General features: G+C 44.8%; 1 protein-coding gene across 1 annotated transcript; it reads left to right on the top strand.

Annotated features, from left to right (window-relative positions):
* Positions 1–19,100, top strand: MTIF2 (mitochondrial translational initiation factor 2). The gene is made up of 14 exons (XM_035110953.2): positions 1–123; positions 1,961–2,177; positions 2,647–2,767; positions 3,990–4,161; positions 5,444–5,604; positions 6,224–6,400; positions 6,682–6,821; positions 7,824–7,948; positions 8,810–9,014; positions 13,543–13,795; positions 14,903–15,043; positions 15,967–16,131; positions 17,935–18,075; positions 18,743–19,100. Exons 2-14 carry the CDS (start codon positions 1,968–1,970, stop codon positions 18,910–18,912), a joined length of 2,181 nt encoding a protein of 726 aa, XP_034966844.2. The 5' UTR covers positions 1–123; positions 1,961–1,967; the 3' UTR covers positions 18,913–19,100.
* The last annotated feature ends 194 nt before the right edge of the window (positions 19,101–19,294 follow it).

Raw genomic sequence — 19,294 nt, 5'->3', positions numbered from 1 at the left:
CGCATGCTCAGTGAAGAACTCGGCATGAAGAACACCTTTCCTCTTCTTTTAAAAAGGGTTGCGCTGGGTCCTTCGGCTCCCCGCTGAGGAAGAGGGAGAGGGCAGACTTCTTCCGGAGAACAGGTAGCTACAGAAGCACACGCACCCGGGTGGGTGCTCGGTGGGGGTGGCGATGACGGCGGGAAATACCAGCACGAGAAGCGGAGGCGGCAGCGGCTTTCCTAACGGCCCTGTCTCGAGACGCGGCAGTTGTATTGCGCATGCGCGAGGGGTGGATGGTTTTTGTTTTGTTTTTTCTTTTAAAAGGCGGCCGAGGAGCGCGAGCGCCACCTTGAGGCAGGGTCGTGGCAAAGCAGGAGGGAAGCAATGAGAATGTGGGCGGGGCTTGTCATCTCCTCCTGATTTGAATGGATGAACTGGAGCCTTGGAGCAGGATTGGCTGTTCCCTCACCCGCCCTGTTTTCTCTCCATATAAGGAAGAGCGGTGCCCGTCCTCCCGATAGTGGCCCATTTGCCATAGAGATTATGTCACAAAGGCCACGGGCATTGTTGTTGTTGTTGTTGTTTATACCCCTAGCTCCCTTTGAGTGTCTGTGTCACTCTGTTTCCTGTCTTCTACTATTGTTATTGTTATTGCATTCTTTCATACCCTCTTTTTTTTGCTTGACTCGAGGCAAGCTTGCAGATTCTGTATAAATAAGATCTGCATATCCTCATACATGCTTTTTGGTAGCAAGTACTCATGTTCATAAAAAAAATTCTATATCTTTGTAGCTGCTACATATATATATGTTTACATACACACACATATACACACACAGCAGTTTGCAATGATATAGAAACAAAAAAACCAGAGAATAACATCAAGAAAAGTTAAAAATAAGTTAAAAGCAAAAGGGGGGGGATTAAAAGCAGACATATGGAACTAGGACTTTGGGAGTCCGGCGGTTCAAATCTCCTCTTAGGCATGAAGCTGAGCTTGGTCCTGACACTTGTTTCCCAGCCTAGTCCAAACTACCATGCAATGTTATTGTGTAGGTAAAATGCGGGAGAGGAAGAATCATTTGCGGTAGCCCTCGGCTCCTTGCAGTGGAAGGTGGGACACAAACCAAGCAATGAAACAATTAGCAGAGGATATGCAGCGCATAGTCAAACTATGGAACTTGCTTACCCAGGAGGCAGTGATGGCCTTAAAAAAAGGATTAGGCAGACTCATGGAGGAAAGAGCCAATGGCTACTGGTCATGATGGTTATGCTCTACCTCCACAGTTAGAGGCAGCTGTGGTCTAAACCACTGAGCCTCTTGGGCTTGCCAATCAGAAGGTTGGCGGTTCGAATCCCCACAATGGGGTGAGCTCCTGTTGCCCAGTCCCAGCTCCTGAAAGCACTGTAGATAAATAGGTACTGCTGTGGCGGGAAGGTAAACGGCGTTTCTGTGCACTCTGGCACTTGTCATGGTGTCCCGTTGTGCAGAAGCGGTTTAGTTGTGCTGGCCACATGATCTGGAAAAGCTGTCTGTGGACAATCTTCTCATCTTTCTTCCATCACTGCAGCACAGTCCACATCTGGGGAGATTCCTCCTTTTGATTCATAACATTGCCAGATTTCTTTCTTGGGGTCCGGACATGACAACCTGTTATTATTTTCTGATTAGGGTGCTAGGAACAAAGGAGAATGGGAGCCTCTGTGGTTTTCAATAGTTATGTAGAATAGTGAATTACAGAAAGCATGTCAAAATAAATTAAAAAATTGTTCAGTATCACCTTAGAGACAAACTATGTTTGTTCTGGGTTAAGCTCCCCACCCCCCAAAACATTTCCTGCTGACATTTCCTCTTCCACACAGCATGGAAGACACAGCATTCCTGTTCCTCCTTTGCAACTGGTGCCGCTTTTTGTTCCCATTTGTGGCTTCTAATCCATATACCTTGAAAGGTGACTCGTTCTATCCTTTCCTTCAGAGAAGAAATGAACTGGAGGGTGATGCTGATGCTGGAGAACTTGGGCCAGTTGCATCGTGCTTGCCGGCAGCTGCACTCCTTGGCTTATGGGAAAGTACAACGAACACAGTGGAAGCCTGTCTTGTCATCTGCCTACCCCATGTGCCCAGTTCAGCTGCACCCCCTGCTCTGGCAGCCAGACACCAACTCACAATTCAGGCTTTTAACAACCAAGGAGGTAATTAACAGCTACTTTATTCTTGCTTCCAATAACTCCTGTTGTGTGTGCCTGTGGAATGAAAGCCGGTGCTGTTTTGTAGAGGAATCTTCAGTGGATTTTGTAGAGAAACAAAAACTATGGTTAATGCAAAAGAAATGTTGAGTAAAAGTGTTTGATCTGTTCTGAACAAATTCAAGTGTGCTTTTTGCCCAGCCCATCTTTAAATGACAAACCTAGAAGTGGAAACCATTGAAAACAAGATGAAAAATGGTAATACGGCACAACATAAGGTTTAATTGTTCCTCTCTCAAAGTGCATCCACACTTAGTTCACTGGAGCTGAGTGCCTGTGGATCTTTCTTATATAGCTGTGTGTGTCCAGCTGCCGTATAAGCAAAGCAGGCCTTCCATTTTAAGATTTTACAGCTTTGCTTGAAACTTCGTCCCCTTCCATCCATTCCACGTGCACTCCTTGAACTCTCTTGCAGAGAAAGAAATCAGCCAAGGAGAAAAAGCCATCTGTACAACCAAAACCAGAGAAGCAGGAGGTTGAGATAATGTCCAGGATGACCGTGGAAGACCTTGCAAAAGCCATGCATAAAGACATAGGTGAGACTGTTCCTCTGACTTTGCAAAGGGCACCATCATCAGAATTCATTCTCAGCTGCTCCCACTTGGATCCCGTTTTAGTGAAGCTCAGTATAGCATCTGCCTTGCATGCATGCAGGTTGAGTTCACAGCCTCTCCAGATAGCGCTGGCAGTGTCTTCTGCCTGAAACCCTGAAGAGACCCTGAGATAGATGGACCAATAGTCTAACTCAGTATATTGCAGTTTCCTTTGCTGACAAGACAGGAGAATGTGGGCCTGGTATCTGCTGACTTGGGAGTCCTACAGCGGAGCTTATGTCACTCATTAGCCCATTTTAATTGTTTCAAGATTTCCTGCTTTTCCAGTGCCATAAAGGAGGTCTTTCATCCTCCAGAGCATTCCTCAGCCATCTGCTTCCGATGTGCTTGAGCTGCTTTCATCTGAGAAAGGTTTGAATTAAATGAATTTGCCATAGAATTGGTCCCAGTTGGATGGGGTGGGTTTTTTTTTTGTTTTTTTTTGCGGTAGGGGGTTGGAAGAGGAGAATGGGAAACCCTTTGTTGTAGTTCTTTAGCTTGTTTCATTTAGATCCCCCCCAACATGTGAAATATATTTTCCCAAGGTGGTAGTGATAAATAATAGCACTGAAATACAGGTTTAAATTCAGCGGCTGCTGGGGTGGTGCCTGCAAGTCCCTGTGTGACAAAGACCTTATCCAGCTAGGTTCCAAGTAGTCCCAAGTTGCTTTGTTGTACTTCCATTGTTGGAGACAGTATGCGTCCGATTGGCAGTTGATCAGAATCACAAGTGGGAAGGAGTGCAGTCGTTCTCAGGTCCTGCTTTTGGGCTTCCCATAGGCATCTGGTTGGCTACTGTGAGAACAGGATGCTGCACCAGATGTGCCACTGGCCTGATCTACCCTGTTTCTCATATTTTAAGACATACCCATAAAATAAGCCATAGCAGGATTTCTAAGCATTCAAGGAATATAAGACATACCCCGAAAATAAGACATAGTGATAGGCGCAGCAGCAATGCCAGCCGCGGCAGGAGGAGAAGGAAAAAAATAAGACACCCCTTGAAAATAAGCCATAGTGTGTTTTTTTGAGGAAAAAATAAATATAAGACATGTCTTATAATATGAGAAACACGGTAGCAGGCTCTTCTTAGAGCTGCTTCATCAAGCAGGTTCTTCCTTAGGTGGGTGCATTGACCAATGCAGCTTTCCATTTCTGTATTCAGATCATATATATGAAGCCTTGCTAAACACGAGAATTGATTTAGACATGCTAGAACCCGACTCAGTCCTGGATGAGGTGTTGATCAAGGACATCGTTAAAAAATCCGGCATGAAACACAAATGGGCCAAGTTAAAAGAAGACAAAATCAAAGAAAACAAAGATGCCGTAAAGAGGTAATAGCTTGGGTTAATTTATTTTGGTTGCTAGGTTTATGCAGGCCCTGTTTTCCATTGCTCTTTTGCTATTCCGGCTCACGTTTGATGTCTATAGTCTTTGATATTCATTCATAAGCTTGGATCCTACCTTTTCGCTTAGGTTTTTGTGTGTGCTGGATACCACCCAGATTGGAGGAAACCAGTCAGGTGGGCAGGGTATAAATAATAAAATTATTATTATTATGAGTCAAAGGAGTTTTCGTTCATGGAAGGAGAGCTGTACTCATGGAAGGGGTTCTTCAGTGAACAAAACCCATTATATGAAGCAACTCTTAATATGTGAACAGAAGCTCCTGCAGCTGAATGGAACATAGCTGTGGGAATTCTTAGAATGTACCATTCACCTTGGACCTGCCCATGAAAGGAAGTCTAGAGTGAGAGACTAAGGTGATGTCCACAATTCCCAGGAACTCTTCTCATTGTGAGACTTTTGTGGATGAGCTGATTGTTTGTTTGGACCCTGGGTGAGAGCCCAGAGGCTGAGAGGGAGGGTGTGTCAGAAAAAAATGAATTGATATTGAGTTAAATATATTAATAACTTTGTATGAATGTACAAATTATATCTAACTGCATTTTCATAATATTTTGTTTTAAGTTGTCTGTTGTCGCTTCAGTTATTTTTACACCGCTTAGAGATATTTTCAATATGTTAAGCAGTATAGAAATTAAATAATCAAAGCCTTAATGAATATTGAGGCAATTTTGTTTTCTCTCTGTCCGCACCCCCTTTTCTTTGCTTATCCTCCAGCCCAGTGGTTCTCAACCTTTTTTTTTCTGAGCCGCACTTTCAGAATAAAAATTTGCTTGCGCCACACTGACATTTTTATTGCTAAGAAATACGTTGGAAAAAGATTCCCGTGCTTCTCTCTACGAGTCCAAATAAAAACCATTTTAGCCATTATGGAAATCTCATTTGGTCAGTAGTCTTTGAAATAAACTTTTCTGAGATCTTTTAGTTTCTATAACTCAATAAACAAAGAAGCGCTGACTGAAGTAAACCCCTTTGCTGTGAAGAGAGCACCCCGTTTCGTATATCCATGCTTCCTCCTTTTCCTGAAGGAAAAAAACCCCACATCTTGGGAGGCTTCTGGCATTGGGCTGTGACTCATTGGTGAGGATCGCATGCTGAGATCATTGCTGCTCAGGCATTTTAAGGGATCTGTTAAGGGAAAAACGTTAAGCAGAAACACAAGGAGGGTTTACTTCATTTGCAAGCCTTGTGTGTTTCTGTTCATTGCAGGCCTCCTGCAGATCCTGCTTCATTAACTCCAAGGCCTCCAGTTGTTACTATCCTGGGCCACGTCGACCACGGGAAAACCACGTTGCTTGACACACTGCGGAAAACTCAGGTGGCAGCAATGGAAGTAGGAGGCATCACCCAGCATATCGGTGCCTTTCTTGGTATGATTTATCTGAGTCATTTTAACATGCACTGATAATTACGCTGGCTTTTCCTCGGATTGTCCCATCCACACCATACATTTAAAGAACCCTTGGACCACTTTAATGGTCATAGCTGTTAAGGGTCTCCCCTCAGCACCCTTGAACAAATTACAGCCCCCCAGGCTTCCTTGGGATCTCAACACAATCTTATTTCCTAAGGTGTTTTGGTGTCAGAAAACAGTTCCAGATCTAAAGGTTGAGTTGCTGACACTACTCTGCTGTACAGCATGGAAATGAAGACCAGCTTCAAGAATAAGGGGCTTACTTCCAATGAAATAATATTGATCATGAAGGCATACAGTGGAGCTTGGGACTGCAGCAGAGTAAATATATGTTTAGCAGATTCCCCGAGTAGAAATTGGAGTTTGGCTTTGTGAGGAACTCCTGCTACCTTAACAGAATCCATGTTCAAAAGAAATTTGAACCGTCTGCAATCGTGTAATCATTTTTGGGTGGGGAACAAGAACCATGGAGCTCTGTGGGGCATAGATTTTTGACCCGCATTTATAATTTTTACAATACTGCTGTATAGATTTGATTGTTGTTGGGGTTTGGGTTTTGTTTGTTTGTTTTGCAGTGCATTTGCCTTCTGGAGAAAAAATAACATTTCTGGATACTCCTGGCCATGCTGCATTTTCAGCCATGAGGGCGAGAGGTACACATGTCACAGATATTGTCATATTGGTGGTCGCTGCAGAAGATGGTGTAATGAAGCAGACTGTGGAATCTATTCAACACGCTAAAAATGCCCAAGGTACAGCGCTTTTCTTTAAAGCGGGTGGGAGGAAGGGAGAGATAAGTGCCATTGGTCAAATACCCCATATAATCACGGAAAGCCTTCACTTTTCCCCAAGGCCCTTAGATCAGATGCTTATGAGCTGCTCATTCTGATAGGGTGGGATCAAAACAGCTTCACAAATAAATATCCTTTCCCTCGATTGAACTGTAGTTTTGGGGAAACGTCTTTGGTTCGCTGCTTCCCATGCTTCGCTGTTTGGACTTTGGCCTTCTCCCCAGTTTCCTTTTCTCTCGCAGTTCCAGTGATCGTTGCCATTAATAAATGCGACAAACCTGAAGCCGACCCGGATAGAGTGAAGAAAGAGCTTCTGGCTCACAATGTGGTTTGCGAAGAATATGGGGGAGATGTGCAGGCCATCCCTGTTTCAGCACTGAAGGTAATTTTAACCTGTCGCCACGGTGCTAACCGCGGGTCATAGGTGGGCTTCATTTTTGGAAGTGTGTTATTTCCCGAAGCATGCTTCCTTTTCCCATAAGCTAGTTCCAGCTAATTCTGGAAGGTCATTTGTAGTGTTTTTCATGGTGCAAAATAAAAATAAAAATGCTTGTGTCATTCTTGTGTGTCTGTGGGTAAAGATCTACAGATCATTAGATTGACGCTAGGACGTTTCATAGATCGATCTGGGAGAGAATGAGTTGGGGCAAATGTTAATTTTCGAGGTTGAATGAACAACTAAATCTGCAATCCTAAAATGGGTGGGACCCAAAGATGATTTCGCTGCCGTATGCAGCTAAGCCCTGCTGTGTTTTTACCAGCAGGGCAGAAGGCAGGTCCATTTTGTGGGTTCTTAGAAACCCTGTTTTGGAGGGTAATACAAACGAGTGATTTACACCATCTCCTGGGCTTTTGGATCTATCAGATTCAAGCTGTTTCCTGGTGCTCCCTCAAAGCACCCTCTTTTTGACTCTTTGCAGCATCCATTGGTAGGGCCAGGGTGACTAAAGTTTCGGTAGCAGCAGGGAGGTAGAATTCAACATCTGGCCTCTCTCTGTTTATCCTATAGCCCTGGGTGTCCTCCCAGGGACCATAGTATTGCCTCCTTAAAGAGCAGAGGCAGCAACAAAGCTGCTATATGACGGACCATACAGATTGGATGTCTTTTCCTCATGCCATTGCAAATGATTTTTAAAAAAACCCACAACCCGAAAAAAAATTCCCTGATGCTGATGCATGTTCCTGGACACACAATGACAGTCTCCATGCAGAGGGGTTTAAATCAACCTCTGCTTGGCAGCCATAAGCATGCCCCGCCTTCTATGCAGTAATCCAGATTTTAGAGCTATTCATCTGCTGTCGTAAGGTAACACGCAGACTGATGTGTCATTTCCTTGATCCCGAGCGACTCAGCTCTTTTCTGAACCATCTTTGTTTGGTGTAGGGTGACAACTTGATGGCTTTAGCAGAGGCAACCGTGGCTCTTGCGGAGATGTTGGAACTGAAGGCAGACCCTACGGGCCCCGTGGAAGGCACCATCATAGAGTCTCGCACAGATAAAGGAAAAGGGTGAGCCACAGGCATACGCCCCTTCATTCCTTGACAGAATCACTAGTCATATGAGTCATTATTATTATTATTATTGGTAAATGTCAACCATGCTTTTTTTCTTCAATGTTAACTTTATCTCCATTAATTGCCACCACCAGTCCTCCATATTTTTCCATCCACGTCCATGTTAAAATCTCTCTACTGTGATCACATGTTGGAAAAATATTCCATAATTTCCCCCTCGTTATATATCCTTTAATTCATGTCCAGTTCCAGATGTTCAAATTCCATTTCCTGTTGCATTTCCATTTCCTGTTATTTAGAAGCAAAGTGGCTTCTGTTATTGCAATACTAGGTTAGGCTATTGAACCCAGTGTGAAACCGATCTATCTCTTTCTGTGCTTCTGAGAAGCCACAGGAGAGCCACTGGGAATGTAGTGGGCGAACTTGGGACTGGTCCTTATCTCCAGCATAATTCACCTAACAGGGGTAAGGAACTGTGGGGTTGGTGATATTAGCGAACCAGTGGCCCTCCAGATACTGCAGGACTACATTTCCCATCATGCCTGATTGTTGGTTGGAGCTGAGGGGAATTGAAGCCCAACGACATCTATAGGGCCACTGATTCCCCATCCCTGACTTAAGGAGTGGGGTATCTAGGTACACTGTCCTGAGCTATTTGGAAGGGCTGGGCTCAAGTGTAATAAAACATATCAAAGTAAACAGAAAGCATATGCACTTGCAAATCTGTTTACTACAATCCATATATGCTATAACCCGCCTCAAGACGGCTAACTATATAAAAAATGCAAATAAAATTAGTAGCGTAAAATTGGTTGTACTAAATCAAATGCAATCTTCCCTCCTTCTCCCCTCTAGTCCAGTGACCACTGCCATCATCCAGAGAGGCACTCTGAGAAAGGGCTGTATTCTGGTTGCAGGGAAAAGCTGGGCCAAAGTGCGAATGATGTTTGACGAGAACGGCAAGGCCATGGAAGTTGCCCCTCCAAGCATGCCAGTGGAGATCGTGGGATGGAAGGAGGTTCCTTCAGCTGGAGAGGAAATCCTTGAAGTAGAGTCTGAGGTACCACAGATTTCCCATTCAGCATTTAAGCCTGGGGCCCCCAAGGTGGGTCCTCTCACTGGGCAACGAGGACACATTTACCCTGGGCTCCAGGCCTCTACAGGGAAAGCAGCAGGGACAAGCTACCAGAGCAGGGACAGAGAACCTGCCGCCTTATCCATGCAGTTGGGCTGCAACTCCCATCTTTCTGAGGCTGAAGGGAGTTGGAGCCCAACAATATCAGGATGGCCACATTGGGTCCCCATCCCTGTACTAGAGAGAAGGAGCAGAATTAATGAACACGGCTTCGGCTGTGGCAGTACAAGAAGCTATTTACACTGCTGGAACGGAAGCTGTTTGCAAGCTGTTTGCGTCCCGCTTCCTTCCACTCCATTACCTCAGACAGTAGGGTGCAGTGGGCCCCACAATCTGTGGGCCCCAGTGGGCCCCACAATCTGTGCACTAAGCAGCACTTGCTCAGATCTTCCTCAAGCCACCAGAATCAGGGGTGTAGGAAGGGAGGGGAGATGGGGGGGGGCTCTGCCCCGGGCAGCGCGATACCGAGGGCGCCATGCCGGCTGCCCCGCCTGCGCCCCGCCCCCACCTTCTCTCCACCCCTGGAGCATAATACCTCATTGGCCGCCTCTCCTCATGTGAACCTCTCCAGGCCCTGAGATCATCCTCTGCGGCCCTTCTTCGTGTGCCTCCCGCACGAAAGGTGTGGAGGGTTATAACATGAGAATGAGCCTTTTCTGCAGTTGCTCCCCACTTACAGAATGCTCTCCCCAGGGAGGTTTGCCTGGCACCTTCATTATACACCTCTAGGCACCAGGCGGAAACATTCCTCTTCAACCAGGCCTTGGGCTGATAGACATCCGATGCCCTTTTTAATGTGTTATGGGGGTGGTGGTAGATTTTTGGTTTGTTGTTCTCATTTTTATTACGTATCTTGTGTTTTTTATATTGTGGTTATATTTTGCAAACCACCCTGAGATCTATGAGTGTAGGGTGGTATACAAATTGAATAAAAAAATAAAATAAAGTAATAATAAAAAAAGTGTAAGGCAAAAAATAGAGGGTTTTTTTTTAAAAAAAACCTAAGATAATTTAAACAGAACAGCTGTGTTTGGAGGCAACATATATTTGAGTACCAGCTTCAGTGGCTGACTCCATCCTAGTTTGAGCTGTTAACATCTGGCTGGTCAGTGCTGCAGATGTAGGTTTGGCTACTAACTTCCCTTCCAGGTACCGAACACAGTTGATGGAATGGGCTCCCCCCCCCTTTCCATCTGTACCGTGTTTCCCCTTTTTTAAGACGTAGTCAGAAAGTAAGACATAGCAGGGTTTTTTTAGAAGTAGGAGAAATAAGACGTACCCTGAAAGTAAGCCATAGTGCCGCCATTGTCCCCATCGCCAGCAAAGCAGCTACCGGTAGAGGCGTGGGGGGGGGGGAGACGCCTCTTGCCGGAGTTCTGCCCCGCCTGCTCCTGACTCGCGGGGAGAACAAAAGGGAGAGGCGCGAAAAAAAAGACGCCACTTCCTGTTCCTGCCGGGAGCAGCAAACCAGCGAGAGGCGCGGGAGAAAAAGGCGCCTCTTGCCGGAGTTCTGCAGCCTGCTTCTAGCGTGCAGGGAGCCAGAGAGCGAGAGGTGGGGGAAAAAAAAGACTCCTCTTGCCCGAGCCCTGCCGCCACCGGGACTCAGAGGAAACTTGCCGACAAAGACGACTGAAGGAGCGAGAAGCACTGTCCCGTGCAAAGAGATAAATACAGGAGATAAAAACTGTAAGGAACCCCTGTTGAGAACTTGGCGCTTTTGAAGCTTCTCTCCTTCTTTCCCTCCTCCCGTTTTTTTAAGGTAGCATTGCCCCAAGGATCGCTTTGCTCCTGCTCCTCCTTGCCCAGCTGATTTGTGGCTGAAGGAGGGGTGATTCTTTAAAAATCTGCCGAGGAAACGATCTTTATGGAGGACAGGGAAGTTTTTTCCCTCTCCCTCCTTGCGTTTATCAAGGCAGCTTTGCCTCAAGGCAGATTTCCTCCTGCTTATCCCTGCCCAGCCACTGGTGTTTGTGGCTGAAGGAGGGGTGATTCCTTAAAAATCTGCTGAGGAAACGATCCTTATGGAGGACAGGGAAGTTTTTTTCCCTCTCCCTCCTTGCGTTTATCAAGGCAGCTTTGCCTGAAGGCAGATTTCCTCCTGCTTATCCCTGCCCAGCCACTGGTGTTTGTGGCTGAAGGAGGGGTGATTCCTTAAAAATCTGCCGAGGAAACGATCCTTATGGAGGACAGGGAAGTTTTTTTCCCTCTCCCTCCTTGCGTTTATCAAGGCAGCTTTGCCTGAAGGCAGATTTCCTCCTGCTTATCCCTGCCCAGCCACTGGTGTTTGTGGCTGAAGGAGGGGTGATTCCTTAAAAATCTGCCAAGGAAACAGATCTTTATGGAGGAGGACAGGGAAGCTTCTCTCCTCCCCTCCCTCTTCCATTTATTTTAAAAAACAACCAAGGGCTTTTCCATATGACCTGTTTGTTGGCATTCAAACTCAAAGCTTTTAGTCTTTATCATCCAGACTTCATTGAGCAAGCATTCATTCCAACTTGCTTGTGGAGGGTGTTTGCAGGTTTTTCCATTGACAATTTGTTCATCCCACAGTTCTCAGTGGATTTCAAGTTTCCAAACAACACAAAGTTCCAATAAAAACAACAAAGTGGTTTTGTTGCACTAGGACAACTCAGCTCTTTAATCCACTTTAATTGTGCCAAACTTAAAATTGCAATATGCTCTTGAGTCCCCTGTCCTGAGGTGCCAAAATTTAATCTTTTTAGCCATTTCTGGACACCTAAAAGCAGCCATTTAACATTTTTCTCTATCCCCCCATAACCAGCCAGAAACAACCCCCAGACAATATGGCTGCAAAAAGAAGGAGCTATACAGTTGAGTACAAGAAAGGAATTGTGGAGGACTCCCAGGGCAAGAATCTTACAGCTTTCTGCAAGGAGAAGAATTTGGATATCCGAATGGTCCAAAAATGGCGGGCAGAATACGATAACCTCAGTCTACAGGTGGTCATAGGAAATGCTAAGAAGCGTAAGTGTGGTGCAGGTCGGCAACCTTCAGTTCCTGAGCTGGAAGACATGATCAGTGAGTGGATCGCTGAAAGGAGAGCAAAGGCTTTGGTTGTGCGCAGGGCTGATATTCAAGCATTTGCCCTAGCAATGGCATCACAATTTGAAGTATCCCCTGAATTCAAAGCATCACAACACTGGCTGGATGGCTTCCTTCAGCGATATGAACTGTCTCTCAGAAAATCAACAACACTGTTTAGGTTGGAAGATGCTGAAGTTGTTAAGCGAGCACTTGCATTCAAGTCCTTTGTTGATGGCATCGACTTTTCTAAATACCAACTTTGCAACATGATTGCTATGGATGAAACTGCAGTGTTTATGGGCCAAGGAGCCCAAACAACAATTGAACAGAGGGGTGCCTCCTCAATCTACGTTCCCTCCACTGGTCATGAAAGTTCTCGAGTTACCTGTATTTTGGCAATTCGTCTGGATGGAAAGAAAGCCACACCTGTTATCATCGCTAAGGGCAAGAAAGATAAGATTGAACGTGTTTCTGGCATTTATGTTCTGGAATCCGAAAAAGCCTGGTGCACACAAGCAGTTATAAGGAGGTGGCTTGATTTAATGCTGCCACTTGTTACGCGAGGTGGTCAAAGAGGTCTGCTAGTCTGGGATTCAGCCAGCACTCACCGCGCTAAAGACATGAAGAAGTTCCTTGCAGAGAGAAGAATAGATCAAATAATGATTCCTGCAGGAATGACTGCCTATCTGCAGACTCTTGATATTGCAATAAACAAGCCATTCAAAGACCATTTGCGTATGGAAATCAACGACTACATTGAAAATAGAATGACAAGAAATCAGCGTGGAAACTTTGTGAAACCTAACCTGCAAGAGGTCGTGAATTGGGTGAAGAATTCATGGGATAAAATCACTGACAGTGTTGTTGCCAATGCACTCCGAGCAGGTTACCTGGATAAGAGGTGCTCATTTACTGAGAGCTCTATCGCTCAACATGAAAGATTGGGGCCAATGGTTCTAAAGGAACTGGAATTGCAAGAAATGAAGGATGGAATTCCGGGTTTGGAGTGTTATGATGATGTTCCAGAAGAAGACGACTTAACTATAATTGAATAAATGTTGATTGTTGTATGCTCCAGAAGAAGATGACTTAATTTTAATTGAATAAATGTAGATTGCTGTACCGTACCATACTGATGCAATAAAAATAAGACATCCCACTGAAAGTAAGCCACCCTGTGTTTTTTTGAGGGAAAAAAGTTATAAGACGGTGTCTTAAAAAAGGGGAAACACGGTAGCTCTCGGTGCCCTCCAAAAATACATTGCCGGTGGGTGGGGAACCCTTGGCCTATTGGGTGAGGGCTGCAGATGGAGGTGGGAGTTGGTGGCAAATCCCCCCCTCCCCCGGATCTTGGGATCCCAGCCATTGTGCTAGATCAGTGAGGCAGTTCTTCTGTTCTTCTGCCAAGCAAAGGGCTCGTGAAGTTGTTGAGTGGAGAACCTACGCCGAACAACAAGAGAAAGCGAAGAAGGACCTAGAGGTCATCGAGGCGAAGCAGAAGGAGCACAGGGATGCCTACAAGAAGGATAGAGAGGGCTTGGAAAACATGTCCTGGAGGCAGAGAAGGGCAGCGGTGTACAAGAGCAAAAAGCATCTCCTGGTTATGCGACCGAAAGAAAAAGCAGAGAGTGACAAAAATGTGCTGCACATCATCATCAAAGGTGGAGTCCTCTTTACTCAGTTGGGTTTGTCCTGCTCCCAAGAGCTGCTATATTATTATTATTATTATTATTATTATTATTATTATTATTATTATTATTCCCCAACACTGAGGCAGTGGGCTGGGCAGGGGGCACTTCCTCATATAATACCGGTATTGAATAGCACAATTTGAAGCCTTGAGAAAGCAAGGCCCACAAGAGGGCACACATGGTACATAGGAAGCTACCTTATATCAAGACAGACCATTGGTCTGCCTAGCTCAGTATTATCTGCACTGATTGGTAGCGACTTTCCAGGATTGCAGACAGAGCTCCCACAGTCTTACCTGGAGGTGTTGGGCAGTGGACGTAGGTCCTCCTCCTGCATGGAAAGCAAATGCTTTAATGCTTGAACTGTGGTCCTTCCTCATGCTACTTAACTGACACACCGGTGTGGCTTAACTGGCATTGAAAATGGCACCTGTCAGTGTTAGCCATTTATGATAAAATAGGCGCCCTACACAAGACCTGAAGATAAGTTGAGATTTGTCAGGTTGGCAGCAGTTGAACAGAAAGTATTACATATTCACGTATAAATGACTACAATGTGTTTCTCTCCAGCCCAAGAGAGGGTTTAGTCCTTTTTGTTTTTAAAACTCCTTCACAGCAGTGCATAAGTTACTAGTCTATAGCTTGCCTGTCCTCACAAACTCCTCCTCCAGACACCCTCATGGTTCTGGGTCAAAGATTAGCTTGCCAACTGCCACCTCCTTTCCCCATACTATTAATTCTTTGTGAAATGCATTTATAATGCAAATACAATACAAATACTAGCAGTCATGACTGTTAGTGCTGTACCTGTAGACTCTTCTTTTACTGAATTCCAAGCAACCCCACAGCATTTTAATCAAACTGTTGGAAAGTCCGGAGGGGGGGGGGATTGTTAATTTCAGAAATGAGGCAAAATTCCCGAGAATTTAATCAAAGCTCTAATCATTGCTCAGCTCCTGCTCATTTAATTGCACGAGACTTAAGTTCCTCATGGATTGTACAGTAATTAGTTGTGCTATTCTCTGTTTTGTGTGTGCCACTCGCATTTAAACTAACCGGGACTTTTGCTCCGCCCAGGTGATGTTGATGGTTCAGTGGAAGCCATCTTGAACATCCTGGACACCTACGATGCCGACGAGGAGTGTGAACTAGACGTGGTCCACTGTGGAATTGGGGATATTAGCGAAAATGACATAAACCTCGCAGAAACATTTAAAGGTAAAGGGTGGCCATTGAAGAAAGCGACACAGAGTCATGTGTCTTAGATGGCTAAAGAGCCAGAGCACTTTGCTTTGCAAGCAGTCAGCAGCTCAGTAACAGGCCTTAAAAGTGCGCAGAAGGTGTGCTGCAGTGACTTGCAGGCAGGGTTTCCATGCAGCAGAATGGGACGCACTTTCTCACCCATGTTGCAAGGCAAGTCAGGAAGGCGGATCTCATCCCCTCGACACATTGTGTTACCTGTGAAGACTGTGGCCAGATGGCACCTTTGATGCCAACTATTGGAGCTGCACATTAACTCTCCTGGCTTAGGGATAGTTGCTACATGCACCATCCTGATTTCTGAGTGCTTTGCATGCAAGATTAGAGTCTTCACGTAACGCTTTTCATGTAAGTCACCTTGAGGCCCTTTGTGGGACGAAAGGCCACTTGCAAATTTTTATAAGTGAAATAAATGGCTTTTCTGCACGACTGTGGGAATTCGGGGCACAAAATTTAACATCACAAGAAACTCATCTTTATTATAAAGGAGATCTCTCTCCCACATGGCTGCAAAGATAGGCTTGAGGTGTGTGGGTGTGGGTGGAATCATGGAAGTCAGAGATGAGTAGGGTAGGATTTTCAGTTCCCGAGGCGTCTCTTCCCCATCTCTTTCTTGCAGATGTGGAATAAATTATGCAAAATAAGCAGGTGCATGCAAATGGGTGCAATTCAGTTGGGTTTCAGAATTTAGCATTCCTTGGTGCAGAATGTTACCATGCTGCAGATGTTTTGAATTTTCTCTTCATGAATATACTCAGCCCTGCCCTTAATGTTTGGTAAACAGAGCAACTCTGGAACTTTTAAAGTATGCTTAATTTGAGCCATTAGAAAGAAGAAGAAAAATAGCAATTTTACACTTACCCTCTTTGTTGCATTGTCAGGTGTTGTATACGGGTTCAATGTGAACGCAAATAAACCTATTCAGCAGCTGGCTGCCAAGAAGGGAATAAAGTTGAAAATGCACAAAATCATCTACCGGTTTGTTGAAGATTTACAAGCGGAGCTGAGCAGCACCCTGCCCTGTTCTCTAGAGGAGCATGTGTTGGGTATACTTCTGAATTTGAGATGGTGGAAATAGGGGTGGTGGGGATGGTAAGCACTCCTGGCCCAGGTGCCCTGGTGGTTGGCTTCCCAAAAGCAACTGTTTGGCCACTGTGGGGAACAGGAGGCTGGATTTACATGGACCTTTGGCATGATGATACACCAGAAGTATCAGCATGTTGTTGTCGTTTAGTTGTGTCCGACTCTTTGTGACCCCATGGACCAGAGCACGCCAGGAACTCCTGTCTTGCACTGCCTCCCGCAGTTTGGTCAAACTCATGTTCGTAGCTTCGAGAACACTGTCCAACCATCTCGTCCTCTCGTCCCCTTCTCCTTGTGCCCTCCATCTTCCCCAACATCAGGGTCTTTTCCAGGGAGTCTTCTCTTCTCATGAGGTGGCCAAAGTATTGGAGCCTCAGCTTCACGATCTGTCCTTCCAGTGAGCACTCAGGGCTGATTTCCTTCAGAAATCAGGGCTGATTTCCTTCAGTTTCAGCATAGGTATTTCTAAAAGTACTGTACTGATACTCATGGTATAGTGACAAACCAGAGACAGGATTCTCTGCAGAAATGTGCAGTGCCGCAACCGGCTGCAGAAATTCCAATTCCTAGGGATCTATTTTTCTTTTTTAATGCAAATTTCTAGGACTTGTGGCAGCCAAGATAATAATAATCATGATAATGATTCATTTATATGGCACCTGTCTGACTGGGTTGCCCCAGCCACTCTGGGCAGCTTCCAACAAACTGAAAATATTAAGCACAGTAAAACATCAAACATTAAACATTTCCCTGTACAGGGCTGCCTTCAGATGCCTTCTAAAAGTCAGATACAGTTAATTTCCTTGATATCTGCTGGGAGGGTGTTCCACAGGGCGGGCACCACTACCAAGAAGGCCCTCTGCCTGGTTCCCTGTAGCTTCACTTCTCACAATGAGGGAACTGCTAGAAAGCCCTTGGAACTGGACAATGAGTCCAGCTAGGCTGGACGATGGGGTTGGAGACACTCCTTCAGGTATACAGTGCTTGAAACTTTGCTCGTAATGCTTGCTGCAATCTTACAGCACTTAGTGAGGTGCAGTTTGAACAGATCTTCTGTAGCTCATGACTAGGGGGGAAAGGGCTGGGCTTCAACTTTTACTCCAGTATACCTGAAGGAGCGTCTCCACCCCCATCATTCTACCCGAACACAGGTCCAGCGCGAGGGCCTTCTGGCGGTTCCCTCACTGTGAGAAGCCATGTTACAGGGAACCAGGCAGAAGGCCTTCTCGGTAGTGGCACCCACCCTGTGGAACGCCCTCCCACCAGATGTCAAAGAGACTAACTACCAGACTTTTAGAAGACATCTGAAGGCAGCCCGGTTTAGGATGGACTACTGTATTTTAATATTTTGTTGTAAGCTGCCCAGAGTGGCTGGGGAAACCCAGCCAGGTGGGTGGGGTATATAATATAATAATAATAATTATTATTATTATTCAGAAAAGACCTGCGTTCAGTGGCTCTACCAATCATGTTTGTTTCATTGAGTCTAAGTAAAACTTTGTTGAATGATGTAAAACAGTCTAAAGCTGCAGAGTACTACAAAACAAGAAGGGAAATATTGCAGACTTGTTCAGTTACGTCATTTAAATGCACAAAATCCAACTTTTATCTAACTTGGTAAGCCTGGAACTGGGTTTTTTTAGTACTGGAAACAGGTCACCTTAGCTTTTGTATTTTGGTTGGAATTAATGTTCATATTCTTTTTAATGAGCAGAGACTGCCTAAATGGCACTTTTACACTTCTCATGCTTTTTTGTTTTCCTTAGGAGAAGCTGTTGTTTTAGCAATCTTTGATGTCACAGTTGGAAAAAATACACTTCCGGTAGCTGGCTGCAGAGTACAAAAGGGGCAGCTGGACAGAAAGATGAAATTTAAATTAATTCGTAATCAAGAAGTTATTTGGACAGGTGAGTAGCGGTTGATTTCCTAAGCAGTCAGTTCTACTGCCCAGTTTCCACAATTTTACGAGGAACCACCAAGCATCCCTGGATTTCGTAAGCCTACTTTCTGCCCCTCCCCTAGGTTAAATTCTTACTTTAAAAAATAGCAAATAGACTGAATAAGGAACCAATATTTAAGCACCTCTTTATACAAAAATAAAATTTGATCCTCCTCAGTCATGTTAGTCACAGACACTTTCCCAATATGCTATGTAGAATTTTTTGTGGGTAGCAGAGCTCCAGGTGGAATCAGTTACTGATTCTCTTCCGCATGACTGTGTTGAATTATTGCAGGTGTGTTCATATAATCTCATGTGAGGTGTGTGTCTCCAACACACTTGACTTTCAGGAGGAATTTGAAAACATTTACCCAAGCATTTGTTGGTTAAGTCCTGCATGTGGCAACCATGAGAACACTGGATGCTTTACTTGAGATTCCTACATTGAAGGGGGTTGGAGTAGATTACCCTCAGGAGCCCTTCAAACTCTACAATTCTGAGTAGTGTGCTCTGGAGTGCTATGACTTAAGACATGGTCTGGATTGGAGCAATCTCTGCGCTCTAAACATTTCTCACCTTGTAATAAATGTTGCACAATTTGGAGTTCTTGCTTTATGTATGTCTATTTTACCTAGGATACCTATCGTCAATGAAGCACCATAAAGATGATGTCCCTGTAGTCAAGACTGGCATGGATTGTGGGCTCAGTTTGGACAAGAACATAGCATTTCAAGTGGGAGATGAAATTGTGTGTTTCAATGAAAAGGAAATTAAGCAGACGATCTCTTGGGACCCAGGATTTTAAAGCTCAAGACAGCCAAACGTAATGGGCTGAGAAACTTGGATTATATTATTTGCACTGCATCACAAAGTAGAGGCATTTGAGAAGCAGCTTGCATTGTAAAAATGAATAGGGGGCTCTAATGTATTTTTTTTTAATTAAAAAATCATTATGTTGTAAATTTCAATAAAAACTGGGAGAGCTTAGCTGTACAGTGAAACCACCTGGATCTGTATTTTATGTATTGCAATAGGAGCATCCTGAAACCTGTGTTATAGGCTGGGACAAAATAATACATTTTGCTGAACAGATCAGAGTACTTGATTAACTAATGTGAGAATCTGTCCCCGCAGACATGTGTGCCAAGCTATTATTCAAATCAGTTTGGGGGTACAGACAAATTCCC

The sequence above is a fragment of the Zootoca vivipara genome, chromosome 3 (genome assembly GCF_963506605.1).
Source record: "Zootoca vivipara chromosome 3, rZooViv1.1, whole genome shotgun sequence".
Taxonomy (NCBI): domain Eukaryota; kingdom Metazoa; phylum Chordata; class Lepidosauria; order Squamata; family Lacertidae; genus Zootoca; species Zootoca vivipara.
The sequence above is the reverse complement of the archived record's forward strand: the minus strand, read 5'-3'. Positions and strand labels throughout refer to the sequence as shown.